Source organism: Nelumbo lutea, chromosome 7 (assembly GCF_056320005.1).
Source record: "Nelumbo lutea isolate HS-2025 chromosome 7, American lotus-T2T, whole genome shotgun sequence".
NCBI classification, from domain to species: domain Eukaryota; kingdom Viridiplantae; phylum Streptophyta; class Magnoliopsida; order Proteales; family Nelumbonaceae; genus Nelumbo; species Nelumbo lutea.
In genome coordinates, this window is record NC_142690.1 from 19873904 (window position 1) to 19896696 (window position 22793).

General features: G+C 35.9%; 1 protein-coding gene across 1 annotated transcript in view; it reads left to right on the forward strand.

The window, feature by feature from the left end:
* Positions 1–12496, forward strand: part of LOC148845507 (DNA ligase (DUF630 and DUF632)) — a 30283-nt gene extending 17787 nt beyond the window's left edge. The window contains exons 2-4 of the mRNA XM_088956073.1: positions 8326–8501; positions 10073–10296; positions 11310–12496. Of these exons, the coding sequence (XP_088812199.1) occupies positions 8326–8501; positions 10073–10296; positions 11310–12114 (1205 nt within the window). The 3' untranslated portion in view covers positions 12115–12496. The remainder of the gene's footprint in view (positions 1–8325; positions 8502–10072; positions 10297–11309) is intronic.
* Positions 12497–22793: the final 10297 nt, after the last annotated feature.

The following is a 22793-nucleotide window of genomic DNA, read 5'->3' on the forward strand; positions in this document are numbered from 1 at the left end:
TTAGGCTGATAAATCCAGATCTGTATAGGTTTTAGTTTCAGAATAATGAAGAGAAAGAAAAAAGAGTGATAGGTTAAAAGAAAGAGACGAGAAGAGAAGAGAAGAGAAGGAATAGAAAGAAAGACTAGTTCGAACTAGAGAATCCACACTCTAGTCGGCCAGGTTATTATTTATAGATTCTTAATCTCAAGCATAAAGACAATTGTGCCCTTATTTATGTTTGGGACACATCACTAGACCCAGGATATAACAGGTATTACATCACACCTTTAACATAAAGTAAAATGACCACACTACCCCTCTATAACCAACTCTAACATTCCCCCTCAAGCTGGTGAGTATATGTCATATAGTCCCAGCTTGTTACATATGTAATTCACTCTTCCCCAACTCAACCCTTGGGTAAACAAGTCTGCCCATTGACTTCTGTGTTTACTGTTTACATATGTAGTACTTATCACTCCACTAAGCACATTCTCTCTCACAAAGTGACAATCAACTTTTCTATATGCTTTTCTCTCATGAAAAACTGGATTGGAAGAAATATTGACTATAACTTGGTTGTGATAGTATAGTTTCATAGGAGTATCAATTGAGCACCCCAGCTTTTGCACTTATTCTTGCTAGCATTGTCTGTTTCATGCTCTTCCATGTCACCAAATTGCCCCCAAGAAAGGTACAATACCTTGTAGTGAACCTCTTGTCAGATATGGAATGGAACCAGCCTAACTAGCATTAGTGTATCCTTATATCTCAAGACTTCCTCCTTAAAACTGGAGTTCCTATCAGGCACCGTATAATCTTTAAAACTGCATCCTAATGTGGGATCCAAGGATTCTGCATAAACTAACTCGCCACATAATTAAAAATGAGATATGTGGCCGAGTATGGTTAAGTAGTTCAGCTTACCTACCAACCTCCTATACCTTCTAGGGTCTTCAAACTCCTCACCTACATCACTACTCAACTTGACATTTGGTTCCATGGGTGTTTTAGTTGGTTTAGCACCCAACAATCCTGTCTCTTCTAATAGATCAAGAACATACTTCCTTCGACATAGGTTAATACCATACTTGGACCTTGTTACCTCTATTCCCAAGAAATATTTTAATTTACCAAGGTCCTTTGTGTGGAAGTGATCATGCAAAAAAATCTTCAACCTATCAATCCCCAACCTGTCACTGTCGGTAATAACAATATCATCTACATATACCATCAGTAAGATCTTCCAAACACCTGTATGGTCAATCTCACACTGTTCCATGACAAATTTTTTCGAACAATGGTATTGTGGTTCACCTATTACGTGGTAGTTGATGGATATATAATAAAATGTTTGTCGTATTAAGCAAGGTGTGGGCACGACTGGCCCAAGTAGTGAGTAAGAAAGGAAAGGTGCGAGTATTGACCTTGATCCCGTTCAAGAGCGCAGGTGATAGGTATTACTAGCATTGCGTGCATGCTTTGAGTAATATTTAGGGTGATAGGCTAGTGATGAGTTTTAGTAATCAGTTTCTTCCTTTTGTGTTTAGGGTTTCTACAAATTTTGTGTTAAATCTCTTGAATATCAATTTTTTCGTACAGAGGCTAGCCAATATACCTTAGCGATGAATCAAAATGCAGTGTTTCACACTGAAGTCACAAGGCTTCGTGCAATGTTGACAAACAATGGCTTAAATTTGGACGAAGTCCCTTTGAGAGAGGGTGTGCTAGCATTGGCAACCTGCTTACAAGAAGATGAGGATGTTTGTGCAAAGTTCTATGTGGCACCACCATGGTAGGAAATTCTCCTAAACGGTCTAGTACAGAAGCTGGAGTGTGCTCTTGTGAGATTGTTGAATTGTCTCCCTCTCAGGCTTTAGGGCAGCAAGGGCAGGTTGCAAAAAAGTTTTCAGTTGCAGTGGGGTCGAAAAGAGTGTCGTTGGGGAAGGTGAAATGAAAATTTTGGGTGTTGTGTATGATAGAGTTGCATAGTTGCATAGTGACTAGTGAAGTCTTTGTCGCAGTCTCTTGATGGACGATCGCTATGGTCTTCTTTTAATAAGTTTCTCTGAAAGGATGATTTGACAGTTGTTAATAGTTCTTGCATAGCTCCATGGGAGGGTAAGTACACACGTTGGTTCCTTGAACATGCTTCTTCTGTCACAATTTTTTTTGTGTTCGCTAATAAATGGATAGTATTATTCCACCTAGAGGCTTGGGTTTATGATGAGGTATTTGTTTGATGGACATGCAACGTAGACAATTTAATTTAGTTTACTTGTGTTGACTGGATTTTGATTGTTTGTGGATCCCCCACTGACATATATAATATATAATATATTATCGATGTGGTATAGGTGATAGATGCATATGGGTTCTTGTTGATTGCAAGACCCACAAACATTGTGAAAATCTGCTATGTGCCTTTAGTGACCCGGTAAGTGGTGTTGATTGCAATGTAGCTAATATCTATCCCAACCGGCGTTGCATTAGTGGAGAATACTTTAATTTTTTAACATATAATGCAACCATTTTTCTCTGATATTCATGAGGATGTTTTGTATTAATGGTTGAAACCCAATGCAACCTTGGTGTCAGAGAAGGCCTTCATACCCCTATTAGATGGTTCACATTGACAGCTAATGGTGGTGGATATGGTGCAGTGGAGACTCCAGGCTTACTGCTACATGAACATCGCTTGCCACCAAGTACATGCTAGAAGCATTGTATGTACCTTTGATGTGCTGTTTACATCATTAGTTCCTAACCATATGCTTGTTAGGAACTGACCCATATGCTTGTTAGTGGGTTTTTCCATCAACAAGAACCCATATGCATCTAGCACCTATACAACATTGATAATATATTTCACTGGGGGATCCACAAGTAGTCAAGATCCAGTTAGCGCAAGTAAACTAAATTAAACTGTTTGTGCTGCATGTCCATCAAATGAGTACCTCATCATAAACCCAAGCCTCTAGGTTGAAGAGGGGTTGCATAATCTGTGGGCTCAACCATACATCACCGTTACTCCATACAATTGCTCGTTGCATTAATACTATCCATTTATTAGTGAACACAAAAAAAGGTGATAGAAGAAGCATGTTCAAGGAACCAGGGTGTATTTACCCTCCCATGGAGCTATGCAAGAATTGCTTTAACAACTATCAAATAATCTTTATAGAGCAACTTCTTCCTAAAAGAATACCACAACAATCGCCCATCGAGAGACTACGTCAAAGACTTCATTAGTCACTATGTAGCTAAGCAACTCTAACCTACATAACACCCAGGATTTTCATTTCACCTTCTCCTATGACACTCTTTTCGACCCCATCACAACTGCAAACTCTTTCGCAGCCTGCCCTTGCTACCTTGGATCTTGATATGGCAACACCACTATGCTACTTTGGAAACACTCTCTCTTTCCCTAAGCTGACTTACGTTTGTACGTAGACACTCAGGAGGGAGGCGACTCAACAATCTCACAAGAGTGCACTCCATCTTCTATACTAGACCGTTTAGGAGAACTTCCTACCACGGTGGTGCTGCGTAGAACAACGGATACGTCTGCACAGACATCCTCATCTTCTGGTAAGCAGGTTGCCAATGCTTACACATCTTCACTCAAAGGGACTTAATTCGGATCTAAGCCATTGTTTGTCAGCATTGCATGAAGCCTTGTGACTTTGGTTTGAAGCACTGCATTTTGCTTAGTTGCCGAGGTATATTGGCTGATCTCCATACGAAGAATTTGATATTCAAGAGATTCAACACAAGATTTGCAAAAGCCCTGAACACAAAAGGAAGAAACTGATTACTAAAGCTCATTACTAGCCCACCACCTTAAATATTACTCAAAGCATGCACGTAACGCTAGTAATACCTTCTATCCCTTGCGCTCACAAATGGGGTTAAGGTTAATACTCGCACCTATCCTTTCTTGGTCAATACTTGGGCCAGCCGTGTTCACACCTTGCTTAGTATGGCAAACATTTTATTATATATCCATCAACTACCACGTAATAGGTGCACTACAATAACAAAATTAAACTCATTAATTAACTAACCCGACCTTCCACACCAACGTCCATTAAGGGCAACTCCTCAGCACTAGGTGCCAAGAACTCAATGACCTATAAAGGGTTCACAAATCACTGTGTCATGTTGGACTTCTTGATATCTAACAAAATAAAAACTAATAGCATAAATAAAGGAGCTCAAGTAAGGACTATCAGCTCTATCATTCTTCAACACATTTGATCTTCTTAGCTTCCAATTATACCCCAGGTTTCTCCACTTAAACAAACGGGGACTGACACTAGAACTGATGGGGTGAAAATCAATATGGTCATACAACCATGACTACAACAACAACTAATAAGCGATGGTCAGGTAAAATAGTATTAGATACACGAAATAAAAATACCATGAAAACTAACTAGTAGTGTGATGCTGCATCCAAATAGGTTTCCACTCATGGTACATGTGCCTGTACTCGACCCCCGCTTGGGCACTGGATACTATCCTCTCAAGGCCACATACGAGGTACTCATGCACACATTTGCCCCATGCATAATCACTGTTATGTTGTAAATCATCAACATATCTGGCCTAGAAGCAGCTTACCCTCGAATTGCCCTTAGGAAACAATACACAACCATAAAGGAAGAGAATGATCAACCTCACAACCTCACAACCTCCTCAGTGTACTTGTCACCATCCCAACCAACAATCTTCTTTAGCTTGCGCCAAACCACATCCAACTCTACAAAGCCTGCATGATTTTCTACCAAGTCAAAAGATGCCATAAACAATCTCTTACTGGGGAGGCCGTTTGAGAAGTCAACGGTGCTATCCTTCAAGCTATGCCTCATTATCAAAGCTACATCATGTTCCAAACATTGGATTCTCCTCCCACATACATTAAAGCAGTGGGTGTCCGAGTCCCATGAACTAACAAACAAGCTCACTGAGTAAAGACATTTCAACTGTCACATGTGGAACATTTAGGAAATGACCAAATGGGGTCTGCTGGAACCTAACTTTGTTCTCTGATTTTAGAGGGAGACTATCTAGCAACTCTTTCAACCATTTCGTGGAGCATCTTGACCCAATGTTGCCACTTGACATTTTCTGCAATGAACATAACATGAATACATTAGGGCATGTTCGTTTGCTCTTAAGTCTGACATTTGAAAGTGCAATAATTACATTAAGAGGTATATTGGTATTCATGAACTTTTCTTTTCTCTGAACTCTGAATGTAGAGAATGTTGTTTTGAATTCTGAATTCTAAAAATGATCAAGTATCCATTTTGACCCCATATGTGAGAGTTTTTGTTTGTCTTTTTGGGGGTATCACTGGAAAACAAAAAGTTGTATGGTTGCACTTTAAGAGCTAAAAGATAAGAGGAAACATACAACCATTTTTCTCTTAAAGTTAAAAGATTCCTCTTAAGAGATCAGAGTTAACAAGCAGGTCCTAACTCCAAAGACACTCCTTACAAAAAATTTCGTTTCAATTAACTGGAAACAATGTGACATCCCACCTATCACTCCTTACCTAAACCACAAAATCAACTCCCACCTAAATCAATCCAACAGAGAACTTCAATACATGGTATTGAACTACCAAAGGGTGTGCATTTCTCTTCCTAGAATGCAGATGACATTGTTCTGATAAAAAATTACACTTTCTACTCGAATTCTTAAATTTGACTACAAAGGGATATTCATTAAGTATGCTTTAACAAGAGGAAAAAAACATAAGTAGCTCTCATGTATTTCCATGCTGATTAAAAGAAACAGATATTAAGAATTAATTCACTTAATGGACTGAAAACTTTTACTCATCTTTCTTGTTGCCTTCATAAATCCTAGGGTTACAGGAAGTAAATCATGAGTTTTAGTCCTAAAAAGTTACCAAGGGTTACTTCTGATCCATTATTCCATGTATTTTCTAAGCTCCATGGGAGAGGAACTGTGGAATTTCCATTTTAATAACTCAATAGATGTGTGCACATCACGGTTGACCACATACAACATACAACATACATGCCTAATACTTGCTTAACGAGATATTAGAGCTTCTGCTACTTAGATAAGACACAACGACAAATATCAATGACAATCAAATTTTCTCAACCAAACATATATGCAAATGCAATGTGAAACAACTAATGGAAGGGGAATCAAAAATACACAAGAAATCGAAACACCCTTACCCAGCTTTGCCAAGAAAAAGGGATGGAGGGAGACTTAAAAGCCAGTTGTGGAGCACTGTTCCCCTCCAATTGACCGTGAAGTGTTGGCGAAATGCAATGGACAAGATAGCAGTGTAGCCTTCAGAACTCCGGCGTGGCGTGGAGCTACCGGTTAAAGGCTTGACGAATGAATGACTGAGATTGCTGTGAATGGGTGGGAAGAACCTGAAGCCAGAAAAGGAACACTAAGCTTTGGGAAGAAGAAACCTCACGGGCCCGACCAAAGGCTATTTTATTTCAGGGGTATAAGGGGAGCTTTGGTGCAAAGATTGATGACTTGTGTGGGTGGGTGGACTTGAAAATAAATAGCAATTTGTTAACCAGCTCCCACCAGAGTTTTGCCTCCCGTTCAAGGCTACCCGACAATTCGAATTCTGCTGTGGACCTACCGATAGACCCCATCCCCCACCCCACCAAAAAAAAAATCTGGATAGGTGGGACCAACATTGGCAAATGACCCTTTCTTTATGTGTGCATATATTGCTTTCTTGCTCAAGGTGTGAGTAATGTAACTTGTAGGGTTAATTCTCAAGGCTTGAACGTCTTGCACCAGTACCACATTGGAGTTTCCTTAAGTGGTACTACTTGGTTGTTGAAGACAGGAGGGTCGTTGTGGCAGCGGTTGTGGTAATATTGAAGAGGCATCTTAGCAATACATGCATTCTGTAGATTTTCAAGACTGCTATTCAGTCTTGATCACTAAGAGATTTTAGGTTCGATGAGAAGAGAAAGTGAAGAAGATGTAGAAGAAAGAGTGATGGAAGAGCAATAGAACACAAATTTTGAGGAGAAGAACAGAATGTCAATCATTCTGCCGTCGCCACTTTAAGTTAATATATATAGGTTATGCTAGTTACATGAAAGGACATATCTGCCCTTGGTGTTTACATCATAACTGTGACTAGATAACAACCAATATAAAACTGAAACTAGAAATAACAAAACAACAAAATAACCACAGCTGTGACTAGATACATTCTACCCTACGGACAGAGTGGTACCACAACTGTGGGGCCCACATCAATGTTCTCTACACTTCCCCTCAAGTTGGGAGTATATGTTCATCATTCCCAACTTGGATAGATCCGCCTCTAGCTTCTTTCTTGATACGGCTTTAGTAAGAATGTCGGCTAGTTGCATACTGGATGTGATGTAAGGGAGGCATACTTCTTGAGATGAGACCCTCTCTCGCACAAAATGGCGGTCAACTTCAATGTGTTTGGTTCTGTCATGCTGTACTGGATTATGTGCTATATTAATGGCGGCTTGATTATCACAGTACAGCATCAGGGGTTTCTCATACTCAATACTCAACTCCTCAAGTAGAGATCTTAGCCATAGGATTTCAGCCACTCCATTGGCCATGGACCTGTATTCTGCTTCAGCACTTGACCGGGAGACCACACTTTGTTTCTTACTTCTCCAGGAGACAAGGTTTCCTCCCACAAGGGCACAATATCCCGAGGTAGACCTTCTGTCATCAACACACCCAGCCCAATCTGCATCAGTATAAACCTCCACCTTCATGTGATTGTTGTTCTTGAAAAGTATACCCCTACCTGGGCATCTCTTCAAGTAGGCTAAGATTCTTTCTGCCGCAAGAAGATGTGTGGTTCTAGGAGAATGCATGTACTGGCTGACAACACTAACAGCATAAGTAATATCTGGCTGAGTGAGGCAGAGATATAGGAGCTTTCCTACCAGTTGCTGGAATTTATTCTCACCCACATTCCATGTAGGAATTTATTCTCACCCACCCTTTGAGAATTTTTTTGTAAGCCATCCAACTTGATGATTTTCATGTAGGATGGTTCAAGTGGTTTCAACTGTCAATTCTGTCCCACTTTCATATCATTACTTGGTAACGCAACACAGATTGAAAATACTTTTGAGGAAGGGAACACAGATTTAAAATGTAAAAAATGCTCATAAATTTGAAGTACAAGCAGTTTTTGTAATGCTTTGTAGTATACATTTGGAAGTATGAGCTGGTTGTTTTGTTCAATTCTGTATCCATAGTGTATTTCTATTTTATTATGCATCAGTTTTTCATATGCATACCTTGCTATATGTGCAGGACACATTGACCATGCTGCAAGAGTGATGCGTGTTATCACATGGAATAGGTCTTTCAGAGGTTTACATAATCCTGATGATGAAAAGAATGATTTTGATTCAGAAGAATATGAAACTCATGCTACTGTCTTGGATAAGTTGTTAGCATGGGAAAAAAAACTATATGATGAAGTTAAGGTGAGTTAATATCATACTCAAACCTTATCTATTGGTTATAAATCATTTTTCATTTTTGGCATTTCCTCTTTTCCACAAAAATTATCCTAGTGGGGATTTCCTGTTTTGGTAGGCTTGTGTCTGCAAAATTTATCCTTTGGTAGCCATTGATATACTTTCATTTAGTCAGTGTTTTTTCATTAGTTGTGTTCTTTGTAGAAAACTAAAGCTGCACCTAGGCCATAATTTCATTTGTATGTCAGATTACATTCACTTGAGATACCTTACTTTTTTTAGGTCACAGATGTTCATTGAAAACCATCGATATGATGTTTTTCTTGTTGTCTCAGTTCTTTTACCAGTCCTTTTTGTTTATAAGGATCGGTGCCTGTTGCCTGGTATTACATCCACAAGTGGGGCTGTCAATGGACTGGTATATCCAATCCAATCCAGTTAAACTGGGTTTGGATTTATAATTTAATTTATCTTAGCTATTAGATTGGATTGGATATCCACCTCAAAATCTGATAAATATCTGATACAAAGGCATCTATTAGAAGTTAAAAAGGTAAATGACAATGAGAGAAAACTATCCAAATCATCTTAATTTATATAAAGGACAACCCTGGTCACCCAGGTCGCAGTGGAGCAACCCAACTGTTGCACCAAGGTCCACCTTCAAATCTTCTTAATTTATAAATTTCAATTAATTATATGGGAAAAAAAACTACACTACAAGGTATCCATGAAAATCACTGTTGATCACCATTGTTACTTAAGCAATGCATCTCCCAACATAGAACCAGAAATTGGAGGGAGGGAGGGAAAAGGGTGCTGATGGTTTTATTGATCCTTGGTGGAATCCAGATCAAGTGATGCTAAAGCTTCCACATTGTTGACTCTACAAATCAAGTAGTGCCAAAACTTCCATGTCACTTGCATTTACACTAAGATCTATATAAGCCTTTTCTCCATCGAGAGCTTCTTCAACATGTTCAATGTAAAATCCAGGCCAAAGTGAATCAGTGTGTAGAAATAAAGAAGAGTTAAAAGGAAGATAAGGGATTTAGAATAGACTATACATTGATATCAATCCTATTACTTTCTTGTTTTTTGTATTTTTTTTAACTTGTTTTAACATGTAGTTTGAGGTCACCATCGGGATAGATTACCGGAGTATCATTTGTACTGCTTTAATAAATATTCTTTTGGATTTGGATTGGATTGTTTTCCACACAGATTGGATTCATAATGAATCAGATTTGGATTGGAGAGATATCTGGTCCATTGACAGCCCTAGGGCCACAAGATCAAGATGTAGCTTTTTGCAAGAAGAAGGAATGAAAAATAAAATTGGGAAAAAGAGTAATTGTTTAGATAACCCTACGAGCAGTCAAATGAGTTAATTAGAAAACAGAAGAATAAAGAATAAAATTACATATAGGTATATGCTGTACATATACTCTTTTCACATCCTATACTCATATGATACAACCATCTATCCTTTAGCTGTGCTTTCTTTACAAGCACAATCTTGTTCTGTTGGTGTTGCTTATGATGAACCTTACTGTAGTTTGACTCATGCTGGACAGGCAGGTGAACTTATGAAGTTGGAGTATCAGAGAAAGGTTGCTTTGCTGAATAAACAAAAGAAGCGTGGTACTAGCACTGAAGCACTGGAGAGAACCAAAGCAGCTGTTAGTCATTTGCATACAAGATACATAGTTGACATGCAGTCTATGGATTCAACGGTCTCAGAAATAGACCGTTTGCGTGATCACCAATTGTACCCAAAACTTGTCAGCCTTGTGGATGCGTAAGTTGAGAGTGAACTTTTACCTGTGGTCAATAGTTTGGTGGAGTGTATGTATTACTCAATCATCTATCATCTTTTTTCCCGTTGTGACATATCAGACTGTTTAATTATTTATATTTCATTTATTTAGCTGCTCTCTAGGCCTCACCAAAAGCTAACTTTGGTGTTTTCATATACCAATGGTGGGGTCTGGAGGTAGGTGCCCAATACAAGTAGCCTAGTGGTGAGCATCTCATCATCATCATCTTCTAACTTGTCCCATCTATAGTGGTCAGCATCTACCAAATATAAAATACCAGGAAGTACCAGGCTGTGTGTGTGTGTGTCTTCATGTGTATGTGTGCTTTCTCAGTTTCTCTAATAATGTTTTCATCATAAGATTAAAACAAATGAAAACTTGCTTTTATATGCGTGCATGTGCTTGTGCTAATAGAAATTTCTTAATACAGCTTATTACTAATTCACTTCTATTAGATGAGAGATTTCCTTTTGTTGCCTTTTACTAGCCTTTGTATTGCAACTTGTATTCTTGCATTTCTAGTATTTTCGCCATATCTATTTCTTTCTTTAATGAAAGTTTTTAGTATTGATTAAAACAAATGGTTATCAACAATAGAATTTGGTCGAAGCAATTAACTGTTACAGTATAGGGCTTAGCTTTTCTCATTTTCTTGAGGTTTTGTGTTAAGGGCTTAATTTCCAAGGTTGCTGTGATGAAATTGTGGCAGTTATCCTATATTATTAAGAATGTAGGGCTCTAGCTAAGTTTTAATATTTGATCCATTGTGTGCCTAGGGAAGTAAATACAGAAGCTTTTTAGGTATTACAATTGTAATGCTTCATTGATTGGTTTGTTAAGTTTTCATTTTTCTTTGTTTTTCATTCTTTTCATCCTTTACGTTAGTTCTTAGCGCTGCATCTCCCCCTTTTTTTATTTGTCATTGTGCCTTTATTAGTTGTCATTTCTCATCTGCAAAAGATGAATTAATTACCATCTGGTGTTTGAACTACAGTATGACCAATATGTGGGAAAGCATGCATGCACACCATGACAGTCAGCTGAAGATTGTTTCAGATCTCAGAGCCCTTGACCTCTCCCATGCTCCCAAGGAAACAAGTGAGCATCACCATGAACGTACTGTCCAGCTGTGGAGGGTTGTCCAAGAGTGGCATTCCCAATTTCAGAAGCTTGTGACTCATCAGAAAGAGTATATACGGGCCCTCAACAACTGGTTAAAACTGAACCTCATTCCTATTGAGAGTAGCTTGAAGGAGAAAGTTTCTTCCCCACTAAGGGTCCATCGACCTCCAATCCAGAGTCTTCTGCATGCCTGGCATGACAATCTGGAGAAGCTTCCATATGAGCTGGCCGGGACTGCAATATCCACATTCGCTGCCGTCATCAAAACCATCATAGTGCACCAGGAAGATGAGATGAAGCTGAAGGAGAAATGGGAGGAGACTAACAAGGAATACATACGTAAGAAACAGGCGTTTGAGGAATGGCACCAGAAGTATATGCAGCGCAGGACTCAATCTGATGAAATGGACCCAGAGAGAGCTGAAGATGCAAATCACAAGGATCCTGTCACTGAGAAGCAGTTTGTTGTCGAGACTCTGAGGAAGAGGTTGGAGGAAGAGATAGAAGCCCACCAGAAACTCTGCAGGCAGGTGAGGGAGAAATCAGCAGGAAGTTTGAAGATGCACTTGCCTGAGCTCTTCCGAGCCATGTCAGACTTTGCTTTTGCATGTTCTGACATGTATAACCGATTGCGGTCCATCCCACAAATTCCGGATACACCTGAGAACCCCTCTTAACATTGGAGTAGCCTATAGTGTGTGCTTTGTATTTATTCTGCTATAACTTCGATGTATTTTCCTCGGCACCAACTTATTTTATTTCCTCTTTCCCTCTTGCGTCAGAGTTGCTACATGTTTACCATTCATTCCATTTGCTTTTCTCCATGAGTTTATAGGACAGCTATGGCGCACATGTACATCCAGAGGACAATTGCAATCTACTGGATTGACACCAAAGAAGCTTTGATAGGATTACATTGTCCCTGGAAGTATGTATTCTTAAATTGAGTTCTAAATGTAATGTATAGATAGTTGAAAGTCATTTGTAAATGCTGTTTTCTGGCATGAGACCCGGAGATTGCTATATGCAGCAGGCTTGAGTGGTGCTAGCTTTCATAAAGCAGATGCCCTTGTCTCATTGAGTTTGATTTCTTATACCATTCTCCTCTCTATTAAGTTTGTTTATTCTCTCTCATCTCAGGCATGTGAAGAAGCAGATGTTCTGATGTGGTGGATTCAGATTGTCCGTTAGGTGGGGAACTTCAAAAACAGCTTGATAGGTTCAATGTGCAGAACCTGAATCTGTATTAGCTTTATATTGTGCTAAGATAATGGCAAGCATGTGAAACCATAGGAGATTCCCAGGTTGTTTAGTGCGAGCTGAATTTATGCTTTAGTATAAGCACTCTGACTCTCTTAGCTGAGGCCCTGAAATAGTGGTTCTTGGCAATGCTTCTTGCCCTCTGGTCCTTACCAAGACAAATGAACGGAAATGATCAGATCAGCAATGGCAAATTTGCCAAGTAGCATGATGGTTCAATATATACGAAACAGAATATTGGGAAGAAAGAGATGTATCGGGGTTAGTTTTGGACATTTATGGAATATGGATATGGATGCGCCGAAAACAAATATTTTAAAAAATATGTTAATAAGGGTCTGTTTGGTTTGCAGTGGTTTGCAATTAGAATTGGAATCAGAATCAAAATCCTTCAGAATCGGAATTTGAATGGTCTATTCTCATAGTCTGGTTTAGACAGGAATCAAAATGGGAATTGGAATCTAACAGGAATGAGGCTTCATTTACAAGCAGGGGGGAGGGAAAGGGGAATATTATTCCACCAAGTATGAGATTTCCATTCCATCCAACCAAAGAGTTGGAATGGGAATGGTTCATTCCGATTCTGATTCCTATTTCCATGAACCAAATGGGTCATAAATCTAAGCACTTGGAAATCGGAACTTTGTTCCAAGATTGGGGCTTTTCGTTGGCAGGATTCTCATGGGGAGATTAATACCTTTGATATTCTCCAGAAAAGAAGGCCTTACTAGTGTTTGTTGCCAAACTGTTGCCTTTTTGCAAGGATGTTGATGAGACTTCTTTCCATTTATTAATATCCAGCTTATTTTATTTTGTTGTTTGAGAATGGTTCTTTTTATTGTTTGGGTGTAGGTGGGATGCACTGTACGATTCTTGTTTCTCTTAATTTTCAATTGGCTGAATAAAAGAGGAAAGATAATGTGGAGATTGTAAAAGGCAGCAACAGTTTGAATAAATTTGGGAGAAAAAGTAATGCAAGAATTTTCAAAGGAAAAAGAGAAGCAAAGTAGCAATTGATTACTAGATGAAAACAATGAACCTCTTACTCACCATTTTCTACTGTTGACATTTTAGGAAATGGAGGAAGTGGCGGGATCTTCTAGTAAGATAAAACACAATACCAAAATCTTAGTCACCTCATGAAGAAGGTTATGTCAAATTAAATTTTTGTGGAGGTAGCATGGGAATTCAAGGCTTTAAGATGTGGGGAGAGCATTAAGGCTGCGTTAAGCAAAAGAATTAAATCTATGTTTATATCTATATGTGTACTTCCATTAAAAGTATGAACGAGAGTCTTAAACTTTTTTTAACTAAAATACCTCTATTAGTCTCATTCAATTGAGACTAATATATCCTTATTAAAATGTAATTTGAACTACTACTTTTAGTCTCATTCAATTTCCTATTATTAAGTCTTATATTTACAGTTTTAACTCTTACATCTTTCATTGAATTCTATTCTTGATTAAAATACTCATATTTTTGAATTTGGTCTCTCTATAATTGTGAGGGCATAAAATACAAATTGAATTACTATTTTTCATCTCATTTTGTTCACTCTCGTTAAGGGCTTGTTCGTTTTCTCTTAAAATGAATCTTTTAACTTTAAGGGGGCACTCTATTTTTGGATTTTGAGAGGGGGAAAGTTGGTCAATGGGATTTGGTTCCCATTGACCAAGAATCTCATGTTCTTTTTTTTTTTAGATTTATGTGGGGACCAGGGAAAGTTTATTTTCTTGGTTATCACTTACCTATTTAGTGATACCAATCTCCTAGGTGGGTAAATAATTTTTCCACTTAGGGGGAAAGTTGCCAACACTTGAATGGGACAAGAATGCCCCTTTTAATAATAGAATTTTATGGATAGAATGGTCAAATAAAAGAACATGGGTAAATGCACTTACTCGGCTAAGAGTTTTTCATGAAAAACTTACCCAGGTAACTGCATTTACCTGGGTAAGTAACTTACCGAAAAGTGAACGAGGCCTAAGAGAAAAATGATTGTTCGTTTCTTTTTATCTCTTATCTCTTAAAGTGCAATTACAAAACTTTTTGTTTTTCAATGATACCCCCAAAAAGACAAACAAAAACTCTCATATATGGGGTCAAAATCGATATTTGATAAATTTCAAAATTTTGAACATTCTCTGCATTCAAAATTCAGAGGAAAGAAAAATTCACCAATACCAATATACCTCTTAGTGTAATTATTGCACTTTCAAATGTCATACTTCAAAGCAAATGAATACGCCTTAAGTCTTGTATTTAAGGTATTAACTCTCATTCCCTCCATTGAATCAATGTTGGAGTTATTTTTTTCTTACCAATAAATTCTATCAAATAGATGTATGTATATATTTAGTACTTTTAACAATATAAAGCCTTTTTTTTTGTTAAAACCGACCAAAAAAATGAAACTAGGACTGTTCAAAAAAGTCACCAAATCGACAAAACACTCGATTCAATATGGCTAGTTTTTAAAGTTGTTGGGTTGGTTTCGATTCACCAATACATAATAACTTGAATGGTTTGTTTGGTTTATAAGTTTATAAACCAAAAATAACCAATCCGAACTGATTACGTATTAGTATATATAGTTGTCTAGTATTAGTAGACAAAAGTGGAAACATTTGTACTCTCTCTGTCTCTCTCTTCCCTTCATTAATTGCTTTCACTCTTTTTGAGACTACTCTTCTAGCCTAAGGTGTGAAGGAATCAAATGCTATTTTAGTAGCCTAAAGCACTATTTGGTGATTCTTTTGAAAGTATGAAAGTATGAAAAGTATCGAAACACATTCGTTTGGGGTGTTTTTTACTTTCAAAAAATATAGAATAAAAGTACAAAAAGCATAAAAAACACGAATTGAGCTTTTGATACTTCACACTTTTTGGCCCTCTAACATATTTTATACTTTCTTAAATGTGTGCATCAACCACCATGTGAAAGTATATACGAATGCTACATGAAAAGCATATGCACATTAATGTACTTAGTGACACGTAGTATGTGGTATCATTAACTTACTTTTTCAAATGTCACATGACATTTGAATATAATTAATGACACATGGTATTCATATATGCTGCCATGTGGCATAACACCATGGATAAGTCTTCAAATCCCATGTGGCATTCATATATCATGCCACATGACATGCCCATATTACTGACTTATATAAAAATTCCATGTGGCATCATATATGTATAAACCATTTTGCTATTGTTGTTGTTGTTGTTGTTGTAAAATCTGCATATAGAACATTTTATTTGGTTGTGTAGCTTCTTTCTTTTTTCAAGTCAAGCAAGTCTTTTGTTGATATTATTGTTTTTAAGAGAAACATGAAATGTTATTTGGTTGTGCAACGTCTTTTTTGTTCCAGGTCAAGTGAGGTGTTTTTTCTTTATTGTCAATAGTTGATTGAGTTTAAAACCAACCAAACTGAGAACCTAACTCCCAACCTGAGTGGTCGGTTTTCATGCAAGGTTGGTCGATTTCAAACGATGAAAACCTCAACCTGATTGATTGGTTTGGTTGAGAAAATTGTGTGCAATCAAACCAAGCCGACTTGTGTACAATCCTAAATGAAATTGTCTTCCATCTTGATGGCAAGTTAGTAACTCAACCATTTGGGTCAAATGCATCAACCTTTGATATCAGTATTAAATAATACAAATGAAGAAAAAGATAAAGACACAAAAATATAAAAATATAGAAACTCCCTAATATATTATATTAATAATATTAAAACTAACCCAAAAATGAAATTGATTTCTTATTTGGTGGTGGGTCAACAATTCAACCTTTTTAGTTGAATGTGTTAAAGTTAAAAATATAAAAACACAAAAAAATTGTAGAAAACATTTGGGCACATCTCTAATGTTTATATTAATCATATTAAAGAAAAATAAGTGTGATAAGCAAGAATTGTTTTTAGTAATGATAGAATTGAAATACAAATTTACAACTAAAAGAGAATTTTTTTTCTTGTTTGGTGGTAGGTCAATGGTTCAAACCTTCTAGGTAAAATATATCAACCCTTGATGTCATAATTAAGTAATAAAAATTAAAACATGATGTTTCTGAACACTTGGGGTAGATCATCTCCCTACTAGTTGTAATTTATTTCCAATCTATCAAAGAAGTTAAAACATGATAAAAACACACACAAAAAAAAAAAAAAACATATGCAAACACATACAAATTTTGTAAAAAATACGTGGGCAGATTTCTAATATCATATATTTATCATAATAAACAGAAATAAGTTTAATAAATAAGGATTATTTTTATGCACATACAAATAAAAAATTGTAAACATACTATTACTTTCATGAATTCGGATTAACTAAACGCTTTCGCTGTTCAACAGGTTGTGGAACCAATGATGAGGTTCCATGCTAGTAATAAATTCATGGGCCCCACAATGAAAGGTGTGGGCCCCATGTATTTTATTACTCGAGTGAAACCTTATCATGGGTTCTACAGCTTGCTGAACAACCAAAGCATTGAGCTAAACATTGCTCTACTTTCATCATCATTATTCTGGTGGTTTTTTAATTTCTAATTTGAATATGAAGAGGGGAGACATCTTCTTTGCTCTCAATAGATTATATATTGATTGCATTTTAGAAATTGTTCATAAGATATCAATAGACTTTTATGCAAAAGATATCAACATAATTATTGTTAACATATTTATATATTAAATTATAGTAATTATTATTTTTTAATTCTTGGATCGGTATAGTAATAAAAGATGCCTAAAAGTTAAAACTTGTATGTGAAAGGTTCAAAGCAATGTTTTAAAACCAGATCAGACAAGGAACCATTTTGGGACCGGTTCCCAGGTTGAATGGTTCAACTGTCTGGTTTGAACAAACAACCCATTCTAAGTTAAAAAAACAAAAAAATAAAAAATGACCAAAAAACGTTGTCCAGTCGACGGTTCGATGGCTTGACCGCTCGGGTTAGTGGCTTGCTAATCAAATCAACAATTTTTTGCCACAAAATAGCTTTAAGGTGAAACAAAACTGGTTACCTGACCAATTCCTAAGTTTTTTTGTTCGATTTTCTGGTGTAGTTCTGTTTTAAAAACCACAGTTCAAAGTATCATACATCTGATGCACACAAACATGCCAATTGAGTATGTGGGGTGAATGAAAAGATTTTTTTTACTTCCATGTTTTCAAGGAGGGTGATAATATTGTTATTTAAAGTTTAAGAACATGACCTTTTGAAAACACCTTAAGAAAGATGTCTTGGTGACCTACCAAAATGATATAATATGCTCGATACAAAACGTATATTAATACTTTGAACCAACCAATATAATTATGACAAGTTATCGAAATGCAGTGTGATGATAGTTTTTTTTTTTTAACCATGTTTCATAGTATTCTTGATACTTGACATCAAGCATGTCAACAGTTCAATGCTCAATTTTTTTTTAATACTCTACAAATAAAACAAATAAGATAGATTTAATGTTTAAAGTCATTAAAAAGGATCTAAGATGGAAGCAACATTTTGACCAACCAAAGGCAGCAATCAAAAGAGATCTAAGATGGTGGTTTAAACCGTCACCTTTATTAATTCTGAGTTGAACATATTGCCACTTTAGGAATGATTGAACTGCATTGGACCAGTTCTCAAAGGCGACGGTCTTTTCTGTCTAAGCCAATGGTCTTGACTTAGGCTGGCATTGGTTTAGGTGGGGGGCTCATGACTGCCGCCTTACCTCTGAGGCGGCGTCCTAAAGGCTAAGTCGATAGTCCTATGATTGTCGCCTTTAACTGTTTTTCTTGTAGTGAACTCTAGGAATTTAGTATATCAAACACTGTAAAAATAAATCGATACATATTGTATGATATACATTGACAAATTGTGACATTTTGAACCTTGTCTATAACCAAAGGATTCAAATTTGATTTTTTTTAGCAAATTTTAATTTCTTTACTTTTTTTTGATAATACAAAAATTATGGCTTAAGAGTTGGATTAAGGGAATTTAATGTAGGAGTTTGAGTTTGGCACCAAAAAAGGTATCTTACATAAATCATCAATCAACTAGCATTCATTCAAATTCACGTGAGTTTCTGATTGGTTGAAGTTTTTCATATATCATTTGTGGGACATGTGTGATACACGAGATTTGTTAAGTTAAAGATAAATAATAGAAACATGTAAGAGTATATAATTATTTTATATAATAATTAATAACCATTTATATTTTATATACTACTTTAAATAATTTTTTACAATACAAAAATAACAATAATTAATTTTAGATAGGGTTGTTTATCAAACTTAGGTATGATAATTTTCCCCATTTCTCTGATCCTCGTGGGATCTACCCCGAATGGGGTGGGGATGGGGATGATTTTCCCCCTGCGGGGACGGAGATGGGAAAATTTTCATCCCCATTGGTGGGGACAGGGAGAGCACTCCCTGTCCCATGGGGAGTCCAAACCCCATCCCATGGGATCCCCGCTAATATATATGTATATATACACATATGTTTATATATGTATATAGGTACACATGCATCTATATATGTATATATATGTACACATACATCCCATGGGATCCCCAATCCCTGCTAATTTTCATCCCATTCTATTCATTCTCATTAAGTCTTATATTTAAGGTATTAACTCTCATTCCCTCCATTTTCATCCCATTCTATCAAATAGATGTATGTATATATTCAATACTTTTAACAATATAAAACCATTTTTTGTTAAAATCGACAAAAAAAAAATGAAACTAGGACTATTAAAAAAAAGTCACCAAATCGACAAAACACTCGATTCAATATGGCTAGTTTTTAAACTTGTTGGGTTGGTTTAGATTCATTAATATGCATTACTTGAATGGTTTGTTCTGTTTATAAGTTTATAAACCAAAAATAACTGACCTGAATCGACTATGTGTTAGTATATATAGTTGTCTGGTATTATAGACAAAAGTGGAAACGTTCGTACTTTCTCTCTCTATTTCGCCCCTTAATTAATTGCTTTTACTCTTTTAGAGACTACTCTTCTAAGGTTTGATGGAATCAAGTGCTATTTAACCAATGCCATTTTAGTAGCCTAAGGCATTGTTTGGTGGTACTTTTGAAAGCATGAAAAGTACTAGAACACATTTATTTGTGGTATTTTTTATTTTCAAAAAACACAAAGTAAAAATACAAAAAAGCACAAAAAACATGAAGTCAACTTTTGATACTTCATGGTTTTTGGATCTTTGACAACTTTATATTTTTTAAAATGTTTGCATCAATCACCACGTGGTAGTGTATATATGAATGCCACATGAAAGCATATGCACATTAATGTACTTAGTGGCACATAGTATGTGGCATCGTTAACTTATTTTTTCAAATGCACATGGCGTTTGAGTATAATTAATGACACATAGTATTCATATATGCTGCCATGTGGTATAATACCATTGACTTGCCTTCAAATGCCACGTAACATTCATATAAGATGCCCATGTCATCTATATATTAATGACTCATATTCAAATGCCACATGGCATTCATATATCATGCCACATGACATGCCTATATTATTTACTTATATAAAAATGCCATGTGGCATCATACATGTATGAAACATTTTGTTGTTGTTGTTGTAAAAACTGCATATTGATCATTTTATTCGGTTGTGTAGGTTCTTTCTTTATTCAAGTCAAGGAAGTTTTTTGTTGATATTATCGTTTTTAATAGAAACCTGAAATGTTATTTGGTTGTACAAGCTCTTTTTTGTTCCAGGTCAAGTGAGGCTTTTTTTTTTTGTCAATAGTTGATTGAGTTTAAAACCAACCAAATTGAGAACCCAACTCTCAACTCGAGTGGTCAATTTTCATGCAAGGTTGGTCTATTTCAAATGGTGAAAACCTCTACCTGATCGATTGATTTGGTTGATAAAATTGTGAGCAATCAAACCAAGTCAACCTATGTACAGTCCTAAATGAAATTGTCTTCTATCTTGGTAGCAAGTTAGTAATTCAACCATTTGGGTCAAATGCATCAACCCTTGATATCGGTATTAAATAATACAAATGAAGAAAAAGATAAATACACAAAAAATGTAAAATATAGAAATTCACTAACATTTTATATTAATAATATTAAAACCAACCCCAAAATCAAATTGATTTCTTTTTTGGTGGTGGGTTAACAGTTCAACCTTTTTGGTTAAATGTGTCAACCCTTTGTACTTTAATAAAACAATAGAGTTAGAAAAATATAAAAAACACAAAAAAATGTAGAAAACATTTGGGCACATCTCTAATGTTTATATTAATCATATTAAAGAAAAATAAGTGTGATAAGCAAGAATTGTTTTTAGTAATAATGGAATTGAAATACAAATTTACAACTAAAAGAGAAATTGTTTTCCTGTTTGGTGTAGGTCAAGGGTTCAACCTTCTAGGTAAAATGTATCAACCCTTAATGTCATAATTAAGTAATAAAAATTAAAACACGATGTTTCTGAACACTTAGGATAGATACTAAAGAAAAATAAGTGTGATGAACAAGAATTGTTTTTAGTAATGATAGAATTGAAATACAAATTTACAACTAAAAGAGAAATTGTTTTCTTGTTTGGTGGTAGGTCAAGGGTTCAACCTTCTAGGTAAAATGTATCAACCCTTGATATCATAATTAAGTAATAAAAATTAAAGCACGATGTTTCTGAATACTTGGGATAAATCATCTCCCCACTAGTTGTAATTATTTTCAATCTATCAAAGAAATTAAAAGATGATAAAAACACAAAAAAAAAAAAACATATGCAAAAACATACAAATTTTGTAAAAATTATGTGGGCAGATTTCTAATACCATATATTTAGCATAATAAACAAAAATAAGTTTTAAATAAGAATTATTTTTATGCACACACAAATAAAAAAATTGGAAACATACTATTATTGTCATGAATTTGGATTAGCTAAACACTTTGATTGTTCATAGGTTGTGGAACCAATGATGAGGTTCTACGCTAATAATAAATTCATGAGCCCCAATGTGAAAGGTGCAGGCCCTATGTATTTTATTACTAGCGTGAAACCTTATCAATGGTTCCAAAGCTTGCTGAACAACTAAATTGTTCAACTAAACCATGCTCTACTTTTATCGTCATTATTCTGGGTGGTTTTGTAATTTGTAATTTGAATATGAAGGGGGGAGACATCTTCTTTGCTCTCAACAAATTGTATATTGATTGCTTTTTAGTAATTGTTCATAAGATATCAGCATACCAACATATTCTTATGCATAAGATATCAACATAATTGTTGTTAATATATTTATATATTAAATTCTGGTAATTATTTTTTTAATTCTTGGATCAGTATAGTAATAAAAGATGCCTAAAAGTTAAAACTTGTATGTGAAAGGTTCAAAGCAAGGTTTTTAAAACCGGATCAGATAGGGAACCATTCTAGGACTTGTTCTCGAGTTGAATGATCCAATTGTCTTGTTTGAATGGACAACTTGTTCTGACTTAAAAAATAAAAAATGACCAAAAACCATTGTCCAGTTGGCGGATCGATGGTTTGACCACTTGGGTCAGTGGTTGCTGATCAAATCAATGGATTTTGGCCACTAAATGGCTTTAGGATGAAACGGAACTGGTTACCCGACTAGTTCCCAAGTTTTCTGGTTCGATTGTTTGGTCTAATCCGATTTTAAAACCATGATTCAAAGTAGCATACATTTGATGCGCACAAACATGCCAATTGAGTTTGTAGGGTGAATGAGAAACTTTTTTTTTTTTACTTCCATGATTTCAAGGGGGTGATAATATTGTTATTTAGAATTTAAAAACGTGACATTTTGAAAACACCTTAAGAAAGACGTCTCGGTGACCTTCCAAAATGATATAATATGCCCGATTAGACCTGCTCAAGGGCCGGGCTCGGGCTTGGCTTTTGCCAAAATTTAAATAGGCCCGACTTGAAGCCTGAGCCTGATGCAGCGTAAAGTTAGACCCGAAACCAACCCCATAAATAGGTCTGTTCCTGATACCAAGCATTTTGTATTAATACTTTGAACCAACCAATATAATTATGACAAGTTATCG